Source organism: Numida meleagris, chromosome 1, assembly GCF_002078875.1.
Source record: "Numida meleagris isolate 19003 breed g44 Domestic line chromosome 1, NumMel1.0, whole genome shotgun sequence".
In the NCBI taxonomy this organism is placed as follows: Eukaryota; Metazoa; Chordata; class Aves; order Galliformes; family Numididae; genus Numida; species Numida meleagris.
Genome location: NC_034409.1, coordinates 100,554,609 through 100,566,741, shown reverse-complemented (window position 1 = coordinate 100,566,741; position 12,133 = coordinate 100,554,609). Strand labels below are relative to the sequence as shown.

The 12,133-nt window shown below is 43.8% G+C and overlaps 1 protein-coding gene across 2 annotated transcripts in view; it reads left to right on the top strand.

Moving 5' to 3' along the window:
- APP (amyloid beta precursor protein) overlaps positions 1-9,807 on the top strand; it is a 205,621-nt gene extending 195,814 nt beyond the window's left edge. For both annotated transcript variants that reach the window (XM_021403733.1, XM_021403724.1), the window contains 2 exons: positions 1,610-1,756; positions 8,838-9,807. In XM_021403733.1, the coding sequence (XP_021259408.1) occupies positions 1,610-1,756; positions 8,838-8,939 (249 nt within the window). In that variant the 3' untranslated portion in view covers positions 8,940-9,807. The remainder of the gene's footprint in view (positions 1-1,609; positions 1,757-8,837) is intronic.

The following is a 12,133-nucleotide window of genomic DNA, read 5'->3' as shown; positions in this document are numbered from 1 at the left end:
GGAGCGCACTGCTTGCTTACTGCATGCCGTATCCTAGCCGATTCCCTTCTCCATTAGCTTTAATTTAAAAGCAGTAAGCAGAAAATACTTTCATCTGTGTTTTCTTCTGTGCCCTGGAAAGATTTACTGAAACAGTCTCCTTAGGATATTGCCTTGAATTCAGCTTTGCGTTGTATTTCACATGCAAACTTCTGAAATTGCAGTTATTTTCTCCTTTGTGGGTGCTCACATTTTAGCTCTACGTTAAATTGATTTTCATGACTCAAAGTGCTTAAGGCCTTCCTCTGTTGCGCATATATATTAGCTGGGGCATTTCACAGTGCTCTGAAGTAGCATGGTAAGACTTCCATTCCTGTGCAGGTAAAATTGAGAGAAGAAATTATTAGTTCACATCAGCTTATGCCGACACCATCTATTGTGTGTACTTTGTAATGAATTCTTAACTTTGTTGAAATGTATTTCTTGCTTACAACTAGGAACAATATAAATATTTATACTGCTGTTTTAATACCTCTCTGAGGAAGATTGTGTTTCTTGAAGACTGCAAATGTTATACAGCTCATTATAATTCTCAGCTGGTTTCCTGCTTCCCTCTGCATTTTTGTTAAATACTTGTCAAAGTATTTAGTCTTTCAGAGTAAGGTCGTCTTACAATTCTGGGAATGTAATTTATTCTCTAATCCTTTTTGCCCATTTTGGTAAAAATAATAATAATAAAAGTCTCATACTGACAAGAGGACAAAAGGTTTGTAAAGCATGCATAAATGTAAAATAATCCAATGTTTACTCTGAATACAAAAGGGGACAGTGAAAACAATTGCTCACATTTCATGTCTGCTCTTGTTGCTAACACCCGGTCTTACTAAATGTGTAGTAAAGCGTCTTGCTGTCTGCTGACTTCCCTTATCAGTACACACAGTTCAAGAGAATCTTCTTTGGTTTTCACATGACCGTCACATCATGTAGGTCATGCGTGAGTACTGTTGCCATCCAGGTGTAGCTCATTCTCCCTTTGCTCTGCAAAATCTTGCTGTGTCCTTTGCCTGCTCACTTACATCAACACTCTTGTGTTTTCTGGGCCCTCATCTCTTTGGTGTGAGAATTTTCTCCCGGTTGATTGCATGCCAGCTTCACTGTTATCCTAAAGGTCTTCACTGCTCCCTTACTGAAGTGCGTCAGATGTAGTTCAAACAAGCCTAGCAGACGTAGATTTATGAACAATTTCATGATCCACATGCCAAATATCTGTATGCTCCCTGGTCTGCAAACACGTCTGTCATTTTGCAATTATCTTTACTTGCTTACCCAAAAAGCCACTTCTCACTCTTCTGTTTTCATTAAGTCTCATGCAAAGCAGAGAACTGGAGATGTCTTCCCCTTAGCCACAGCACTACTACACCAGAGGCAAAACAGTTTTCCTAAATTGCTTTTGTACGTCTTCTTCAACTATGAGAGCTTTGTGGTACAGTGAACCACTTTTGAATAATTCAGGTTATACGAAGTGTTTACTTACTGATACTCCATTAGGCGTTTTATCGTTGTGGTCACTAGACAAGTGAACCAAGTACTCAGGTTTTTCTTATCCTCCTTCTTTTGTTTTTCTTTGTAGGTGTTCTTTGCTGAAGACGTGGGTTCAAATAAAGGTGCCATCATTGGACTCATGGTGGGAGGTGTTGTCATAGCGACGGTGATTGTCATTACTCTGGTGATGCTGAAGAAGAAGCAGTACACATCTATTCATCACGGGGTTGTGGAGGTAAGAAAAGACCACCAAGCACAAGTGGCGTCACGTGTACAGCAGTCAGCACACTGCTCTGTACACCTGTTTACAAAGAAACCGCAGCTTTGGCTGGCCTTATGCTCACAGCCTGAGAGGTAGCATCTAGCAGAGCGGAATTAAATTCCCTCGTTTTGCAATTTTGGACACAGTATAAACCATGTTAAGTTGGGTGCAAAACCGCAAAAATCTATTCTGGAACTATCCCAGACCAATCACCTCTTACTGTAAAAGTTGATCTTATAGGAAATGTTACAGTAGCCAATGATACTGCACAAGAGGAAAAATCTGTTTTTACTGTTGGTGGGAATTCCTGCACGCAGTTTTCTTCATTTAGTTTGCAGATAAATGTATGAGGCAGATCTGCTGTGGATTGTTCTTATACTACAAGAATTTTCCCTTACAGAAACTTTATTGCTTTTTGTTCTCTAAACCAGATTTACCTTTGCCACAAACAGATTTTGATTTGAGAAACACGAATAAAATACAGCACTCCTACATGGGATTTAAAAGATGAAAATACTTGTTTCTTCCCAATCTACTAAGTAAATTTCTGGCCAATTTACAGGCATTTAAAATACCTCCTGTGTTGCTTGGTTTTAAGAAAAGATCTCTATACAGAGCAAAACTTAAATTGTAAGACCCAGAAAGGGAGTCCTGTAGTGTTTTTCCCCATGTATATCCATACCTGTGTATCAATTTGCTGTGTCAGTACCTGACTTGCAGGTAATACTTACATCAGCACTTCGGACATTTATGTTCTTATCTTCCAAAACTGATATTTTAAATTTTAGATTGAAACCAGGTCTTGTTCTTGTCAGCGGTTACATTGGTTTCATCCTGAGTCAAGTGAACTTTGGATTGGTTCCTCATGGGTACATATGTGCTTCATAATGCGTATATTCCATAGTCTGGGGCATTGAAGGGTCTTAAAAATATTTGTGTTAGCTTTTGTCTTATTCTGTGTTTGCACATTTCTGTGTCCATGCTATAATTGCCTGTTTGGTGTGAAACCTTCTAAAGAGATGCAGTTTGAAGAGCACTAATAGTTTGGGGTGAGATTGGAGCACACAGCTAGCCGTACAGAATTTTGGATCAAGTTACAGAGAACAGCAAGCAAGAATCTCACCCTTAACTTTCCCTATGAAAGCTTCCAACCCATTTGGTAGAAAATTCAAACCGGTTTTAATTCTAAACCATTGACTGCTGCTGCCAGCGGTTATATGTCAGCTGAGGTGTGAGGTCGGAGTCAGTGCATTTCCCTGCCAAAACAGCATTCCCGGGGACATGACAAAGAGCTGAACACAGCTCATGCTGAGCTGGCACCTAGAGGTGGTGGAAGGAAGCTCACGGCTGTACATTGGGTTTGCCTCAGCTGAGACCCTCCTCTGACTGAGTTTAGTGACAACAGAAGTTTGTCAGGAAACTTCTTATGCCAAAGTTCTGAACCAGACATTGAATGAGCACATATCGTTGTGGCACTATGGCCTTAAAATTTCAGGTGCGTTTCTCCTGATGGAATGATGTGGCAAAAATAATCATAGATTCTTACGAGCTTTCTTCAGTGAGGGTAAACTTGGAAATATTGGACTAGAAACAGCAAGCCCAAGTTGAACGAGTAATTCATGTCAAGATGACAGCATCTCTTAGGGAATAAAAACAGAGCATGAAGTTCTACTGAGAATATAAGTTAAGATTTATTAGCACACCATAGATAGTGTTGCCTTGTAGATTTCCTGCTTTGTGTTTGGCGTTGATAGGTAAGATGGATTCTTCTTTCTGCCAGGCTTGCTCTGTAGTCTTGGCAGACTGCGTAGCTTCATTGTGTGAGTTTTCCACCTGCAAGAAAGACACAACATTTTGTCCTAAGCTGGTGTGGAAAATTTTATAGCATGCACTTTGAGAAGAACACAACATGCAGAGGACATTTAAAATAGATGTTTAATATTAAAATGCTCTCAAAATTTAGCTTTTCCATGCTAAAGAGGATTAATGTGTCTTTAATATGCCAAGTACAAAAAGCACAAAAGAGCAAAAGCTCTTTTTAAAATAGATTAAAAAAATAACTGCATGTGAGCTCTGGGTCGACTGAGTATGCTTTAACAAATCTTGAAACCTGTGTGTTGCATGTCAGAAGTTACTGTGAGAATTTGTCTGCGATAATGGATGCAAAATTGCAAAACGGGTCCTATTCACCTGTATTCATATCTTCCTGAAAGTCAGCTTAGACTGTCATACTTGTTCTCATCTGTGAGTTCTGTAACAAGTCATTATTAAAAATCCCGTTAGCCTTTTTTGAAGCTCTAAGGAGGAATATACTTGTCCTATTTTGAAGAAGTGTCATAATAATTTTCTTCAAGTCTGATAACATAAATGTTTCAAAGTGGTTCAGCCTCCCCATGAAAGGGACTGCCAGAGTTAAGTGAACGAATGACTGTGTGGTGGAAAATGACTTGCTGTATGTGTACGCTGCACTCCAGCAAACGTGTTGAAGATGGCTTTTGCTGGTGCACCCACCTCAGCCGACTCCGTAAAAGAAGGTGGAAAAAAGAGAGGTTCTCACCTCCCGTGCTCCAGACTGCAGCGAACTGTCACAACTCACCCTCATTCGGTATCTCAGCTTTGAAGCTCATTTGTTGTCTGTTACAGCAGCAGCACCTCCAGCAGCAGCTTGTGGGGAGAGGCAATGGCAGAGGGCTCACAGCAGTAGCAAAGGAGCCATTACAACTGTTGTAATACTCTCCGCAGTCCATATCTCAGTGACCAATCTGCAGATGTGTATTAGGCAGCATCCATGTACCATCGTTTAAAGGACAGTATTGTATTCATCACATCTCTGAGCACTGCCAGCACATCCTGTCTGGGATTTTCACCTGTCCCACATGTGTAGAGGCAGCATGTAAATTTTCCTGCAGTATTGCCATCTTCCTGACCCCACACTAGGATTTTCTGTGTGAAAGATTTATAGGCAGTAGCAGGAGGGGATAGATGGACATTCTTTAAAGAGGTTATCTACCTGACCTAGCTGTTTTCTCAGGAGACATCACATTGTAGAACAGAGAGGCGTCTAGATTGCTTCTCAGCAGCATGAAAGCACCCACACCTCTTAAATGCTGTGTTCAACTTCTGCCACCTCTATAATGGGTGCAAAAAGCTTCTTGAAATGGTAAAGGGCTTTAGTGATTTACTGACAAGGAGATAGCCAAGGTCAAGGCGTGTAGTTTGACAGAGCAATACCTAGGACAAAGGCTGAAGGAAAAGAGAGGAACAGTTTGTCAGTCGAAATGGGTAAAAGTGAGTAGAAGAGAAGACATTCAGGATGAGCAATAGTGCACGTAGGTTGGCAGTGAGATGGATTAGCGTGTGGCTGTCAGCTGTAGGAAAGAGAGGTAGCACCAGCAGTAGTCATTTTAAAGGCTAAAGGGGAAATTTAAAAAAACGAGTAAGTCTGCAAGCGGAAGCCTCAATAAATCCCTTTCATCTATAAATGCCATATTTCAGAGGTTATTGGACTTCCTCTGTGAACAAGTTATAAAAGCGGGGCTTTTTGGTACAGAATATTGTTCAAGGATGTTAAAAATTCAGTCTGATTTCTACCATCCTTCCTCATATTTTTTCCTAATCTCTTTCTCCCTGATTTTCTTCTAAGTTTCTCATCTATTATTTTGTCTCTTCTGCTTCCTCTTCCTTTGATTCATTTTTATTTATGTTGTGCTACCTTTCCCTGTTTCTTTCCCACAAGCAGGTTATGCTGTGTGCTTATCATATCTCCTACTCCTGAATAAGAAGTGTTGAGTGGGTGGCTTAAGCTAAAACATGTTACAGAGCTCTGTACGGTGTTGTCTGGAGCTTAAATAGGAAGAAGTGCAGCTCAGGTTCGGGCACACCCTTCCTTTGCATCCCATCCCAGTGGGGTGAGCCTATTAGAAAGAAAAATGCTCTCAGGCATGTATTGATGCTTGGAGATCCCCGATTGTATTGATTGGAGATTTGTGATTTCTCAGCCCCCATGGCTTCATATTACACTAGTGTTATGCTAGAAGAGAATCTTGTAGAGCTATCAATGGGTTTAGTTGTGAATTGTGAGGCTCTCAATTCTTCATTTGGGTAAGCACCAGAACTCCTGTAGAGCAGTGTTCGTGTGCACAAGAACCACGGCTGACCCAGCGTGACAGCAGCCCATTCAAGAGCAGAAGGAAAGGTTGCTTTTCCTGTGCATGTGCATTGTATTCTTACATTCTGTAAGTGCTTAAAACAGCATCCGGAGCCCTTGTAATTTTCCCTGCTTTGTTCTTCTCTTTCCTTCACAGCCGTCTTGGTGACAACAGCAGTGGTGGCAGATGGCGTGCGGTGACATTGCCACAATGGAAATAGTTGATGCTGTTAAATTTGCATGGTCCTTAGGGCAAAGATTAGGCCTTGTTTGTGTTTATACAAGACCTGTATTGAATGGATTTGTTAGACCCTAGTGCTGTTACAAGGAAATACTTACTTGAAAACAAGCGGTCTGCAGCATGGTGATAGTGTCAAGGAATCGCCAGAAGCTGATTCACTGCATGTGGCTATGGATGGTGTATCAACGTGGAGGGAAAAGTTGACTTTGAAATGCGAGTGCAGGGTCTTACTCTGGCTGCTGAGCAAGTGGCTGTGCAGAGGTGTCCTGGGGATCTGCATGTAGAGGTTGAAGAGGAGGCAAGCTGTGAATTTCCCAGGGTTCTCCTGTCCTTGATGGATTGAAATGGTTGTTGGCAGCTAGGGAAGCGTGTATTCTGTCAGCAGAAAAAAAAAATTCTTCTGTTGCTTCTGGAGAGGAAGGGAAGAAGGCAGGGGAAGAACATAAATCCCTCCACTAATTTCTAGCATAAGGGTAATCTGGAAAGAGCGAGTTAAGGCAAGAGCACTATCTCTAGGCAGTACCTCACTGTCTGAGCCCATGCTGCAGGAGGTGAAAAAATTGATTTTTGGGGGGCTGTTTGCAACAGCTTGCAAGTAAACACAGTATGTGACCTTACAAGCTGGATGCTTCACCAAAGTGTGTAATTATTGTATAAGAAAGAGATTTCATGGAAAATGCAGTGCTGATTGGAACATGGGTGAAATTTAGAAGGGGGACGTGGAAAAATGGGTTCAGGGTTACCAGTTGATCTGAGCAGTCATATATACTTGCCACACACAGAAGCATTTCTTCCCTTAAGTAATAAATGACCATCAAGATAGAAGATGTCTCTGAGAGGATCCATGTTGGTGGTGGGTACGGAAGGTGGTACGATCATATAACAGTAAGGGAAGAGCTACAAAAACACGCTGAGTGGTTTGCATTGTCCCAGGCGTGGAAGAGCGCACCTTTTATCTTCCTCCAGGCTACCAGGTAACTTGCAGACAGCCATAGTCTGCCCTCACTGAGGTGAATGTTGTAGAGTAGATTTAAAGTAAGTATCAAATATAAATACTGCTCCTTTTTTATTATTAAAAGGCCAAAGTAAGCTTGTCTGCTTTATAAGGCTTCTTAAGAGAATGTACTTTCCGTTACCCAAAAGGTTATTTTTACGCCAAAAAGAAATGGCTGTTTTTCCTAAAGGTCACCGCTTACAGAAATCCACAGGAAAATGCCCGTACCCAGTACTTGAATATAGAGTCTGAGGCACCTTCCCGATATTACATTTTTGACAGTGTAAAATTCACTTTCTACCTTCGAAGAGCTGTCAAACGCCAGAGCTGTGAGAGCAAGTAAAATAGTTGACAAGCAGACTTCTTCAGGAGTGTTTTAATAGCTGGTTGGCAAGATGGCCGGGCCATGGTTGGGTTTGAATACACAGCAGTTATTGAGCTCCCAGCAGAGGTAGAATACCTAATTAACATTTAGAGTCAGCCCTTGCCCACTCTAATTGGCATTTTATATTACTGTAATATTCAGTAAAAGAGGAAGTAATTTGTGGAGCAGCAAATATTCAGTGGAGAAGACTTGACTGAGCTGTCCTTATGGCTGTCTTGCAGGTAATCAAGAAAGGTCAGTTTTTCTTAAGTAGAAGTACTTAAGGAGTGCAGACGTGTCAAGCCTGTGGTCACTAAACTTAACCAAATACGACCTTTGAGCCAGAGAAGCTGGTTTCAGAGAATGTGGTGAGATGTTGGTTCACCCTCTGCCTTGGCTGCTTGGGCTTTTCCTTCACACCCTCATTTTGTTTTTGCCAGTTAACTTTTAATAGCCTTCAAACTATAGCACCTGCAACAGATCTGATTACAGCACAAATAGAAGGCAGCCTCAAGCCACTTATGTCCACTTCTTCTATTTTCTTTTTTGTGAGCTTTTTCTTTCCTTTTGAGACCAGTTGATCCCAAGTGCAGATGCTGTACATACTCTAGGAGGAAAAAGAGTAATGATAGGAGACTAGAGAGATGCGAAACATATCCCCTCATTGCAAGAAAGACATTGAGGCCCTGGAGTGTGTCCAGAGAAGGGCAGTGAAGCTGTGAGGGGTCTGGAGAACAAGTCTGATGGGGAACAGCTGAGGGAACTGGGGTTGTTCAGTCTGGAGAAGAGGAGGCTCAGGGGAGACCTCATCGCTCTCTACAACCACTGGAAAGGAGGCTGTGGTGAGGTGGGGTCAGCCTCTTCTCCCACATAATAGTGATACAACGAGAGGGAATGACCTTAAGTTGCTCCATGGGAGGTTCAGGTTGGATGTTAGGAACCATTTCTTCTCAGCAAGAGCAGTGAGGCAGTGGCACAGGCTGCCCAGGGAGGTGGTGGAGTCACTGTCCCTGGAGGTGTCCAAGAGCCGTGTGGATGTGGCACTGAGGGATGTGGGGATGGGCTGACGGTTGGACTGGATGATCATAGAGGCTACAAAATCCAGAGGTGGTGTTGCTGAGTTGGGTCAGTCAGTTTTGCAGTTCTAGCAAAACTGTCACTTCCCAGCCACCTTTAATTTAAAATGACTTAGGAGGGTTGGGCTGCACGAGAGCGCTGTCTTATTCTCCTCTTTATGGTTTAAAAAAAGAAGAAACAGTGCTGTGAGTTGAGCAAGGATCTGAGCTGGTTTCCTCCTTCCCACCACAGGTGGATGCCGCAGTGACGCCAGAGGAGCGCCACCTCTCCAAGATGCAGCAGAATGGCTACGAGAACCCCACCTACAAGTTCTTTGAACAGATGCAGAATTAGGACACCACAGCAGCCTCATGAGTCGGACAGCAGAATGATTGCTTCACTGCCCATTGGTGTTCAGTTATAGAATAATATGGAGAGAAACAAAAACACTCTGTTTTATTATTTACTCATTATCGCCTTTTGACAGCTGTGCTGTAACACAAGTAGATGCCTGAACTTGAATTAATAAAATCAGTAATGTATTTTCTCTCTCTCTCTCTTTACATTTCAGTCTTTACACTACATTATTAATGAATGTTTTTTGTGAACTGTAAAGAGTTTAGCTGTATTTAACTAGTGCATGGATAGCTTCTCTTTCCCAATTATTTATCACGTAGCTCCTTAGCCAGTTGTATATTATTCTTGTGATTTGTGACAAAAAATTAAGTCCTAATTGAAATATGCTTTAAGAATGGATGGGGGATGCTTTCTGTGTCTGTGGGGTTTAGCTGCTTCTCTTTGCCGCGCGTTCTTTTCTGATCACTATGCATTTTAAAGTCAAACAACATTTTTTAAGAAGTATTCCAGATGGGTTCTTGAAATTCTTTTCCTCTGCAGTTGCATTTTATTGTACAGATTGTTGCTCCTGCTGTATTAGTGACGTAGAAATCATGGGAATACACGTTTGTTTCTTTGTGCCTGTTTTATGTGCACACTTTAGGCATTGGAAGGTAAACCTTATTTTCTTTTCCATGTATCTTTTTGATCTTAAAAAAAAAAATATTAAAAAGAATCCCTGTTAATTGTGAGCACTTCTTGGGGGGGGAAAAGTGCCTGCTGGTCGAAAATTAACAGGGATCCTCTGCAGGATGATTGTACAGAACCATTGCTTATGAATTGATAGCTTTCTACACTGTGTTACATAAATAAATTAAGAAAAGAACTTTGGGGCGAGAGTTTTCTTTTCTGAGAGCTGCTGAAGCAGGGAAGTCAGGTGCTCACTGTGGGAGAGGGGTGGGGAAAGATGTTCCTGCAGGACAGCGGCACTCCTGGCCTGACTGGTGCAGGGGGACATGGCAGTGAGACCTGGCAGGGGCTGAGGGGTGCTGGCAGTGGCACACCTACCCCTCTGGAACACCCTTTTTTTTTTCCCCCCTTTCTTTCAGTTTGTATAATAGTGTTTTAATGTATATAAACAGGTTGCAGGAAGAGCCTCCCTGTAGTGATGTGTTTCTGTGTGCAGAGAAGCGGCCTCCGGCCTCCTCCTCTAGCCAGCAGCAGCGTGGCTGCAACCAGCCCGACGTTGTGCTGTAGCAGTAGATGGAGGCCCAGGAGGAGAAGAACAGCACAGCCTCTTTCTCCAAAAGACTGCGCAGAGCTGCAGAGACCACAGGGGTGCGGTGGCACAGCTTGCCTGTTGCAGGGCTGCCCGCTTGGTGCTGCCACCAGTTCTGTGTTTGTGCAGGCAAAAGCTGGAGACGAGGCTTCTGCAACAGAAAGCTTATCCCAGGGCAGGGATGCATGGCCTCACGCCTGTGTCCCCTCCAGTGTTACAGCTCTCACTAGGCGCAAGAGCAGGGCAAAGCCATCAGCCATGCTCTGGTATCTACACCCCCACGTGGCACCTTCTGTCCATGACCTGCTGGAAGCATGGCTGAGGATTTGCCCAGAGAAGCTGTGGTGCCCTGTCCCTGGAGGCGCTCAAGGCCCGGTTGGATGGGGCCCTGGGCAGCCTGAGCTGGTGGGGGGCAGCCCTGCCCACAGCAGCGGGTTGGGGCTGGGTGGGCTTTGATCTCCCTTCCAACCCAAACCATTCCGTGATTCTGTGTCTCCTTGCAGCCCCAGCCCTGTGGTGCAGGCAGCACATGCTGCCCCACACAGCAGAGTCCACCCACCTGGAGGGGTGAGACTGTCTTGTTTAGTGCAACCACAGCAAACAGACCCAGTGAGCTTCCAAGTGGCCTTCTAGTGGCATGGAGCCCTCCGGCTGAGCTCAGAGATCTGCTGACAGAGCTGCAAGGTGAGCAACGGAGTAACGCCAGAGGTGTGTGTTCTGTTAACAGGAGAGATAATTATTGTCTCCATAAAAAATGAAGCAGGACTGAAGGGAGCCAGGAGTAAAGACAGCAAGATAATATCCAGGGGAGGCCTCTTGGTAACCCATTTTGTCTGTAGGCCTGCAGCCTCTTTTCCAGCATCACCTGTGGCATTCCTCTCCACAGCGAGAGGCGTGTGGCTGCACAGCCCAGCAAGAGGTGAGATTTGCAATCTCTCACTTTAGAGCCGGACAGTTCGGGCCACAACGACAGGCAGTGGTGAGCAGGGGCCCTCAAGAACAAAGAAATCCACCAGAACCAGGAATGTTTTGTTTCACAAATTTTTCGGGTTTAGACTCCCATTTGCCATTGTAGATCTTGTTACAGACGTCCCACATGCCCCCTGGAAAGGAATGTGTAACACTGTCTACTGTGCACATGTCCACTATCACAGGAAAAGATCCCACTTCAGGGGGAAGGCAGGACGTAATTCAATTTAGAGCAGTCTCATTAAAGGAGCATTATCAAAATTCCTTTCAGGAGAAGCTGGAGTAATCCCTAAGATGCAGAGGGCCACCAGCCTTTAGAGCAAATCCCACTTATAATACCATAATCCCATGCAACCCTGGTTAGAGAAAAATGATTCTAACAGTAATTGTCAGACAGTCAGGTTTCATGGTGCGGGGTTGCGCGGCCGGCGAGACGCCAGTGCTGCTCTTCCCACTCATGGACCAACTTTTAATTAATCACAGCATTGCTGCACTGATCAGGCAGTCGGTTTTTACAGTTCTCTCCACATAGGCACACTCTTGAAAGAAAGGCAATAAATACATGCCTTGACGTGCACGTAAAGCACAGGAAGCAAAGAACGTTCCTTAAACTTCAGCACTAACCCTCCTGCAGTTGCTGAAAGCAATTTATCACAGCTCCCAGGTAATAGCAGCAGCCTTCTGCCTGTCTCCAGCCATGCACTCTCCTTATTGTGGAAAGATTATATTAGAAGTGAATAAAAACAGCCTGACAGGCCCATAAAGCAGAGAAGCTGACAGGAAGGCAGCTGGGCACCTCGCTTCCAACACAGGATGGATGAGTATGAGCTGCTCCAGCAATGAGCTGAGCCACGGGCTGGGAGCGAAATTCCTCTCCCCAGCCCTGAGGAAATTACGCTTGGGGGAAGAAAAAAGTAAGTAAAATAAGCATACCCCTGGCTGCTGAGCTGGTACGTGTGATGGG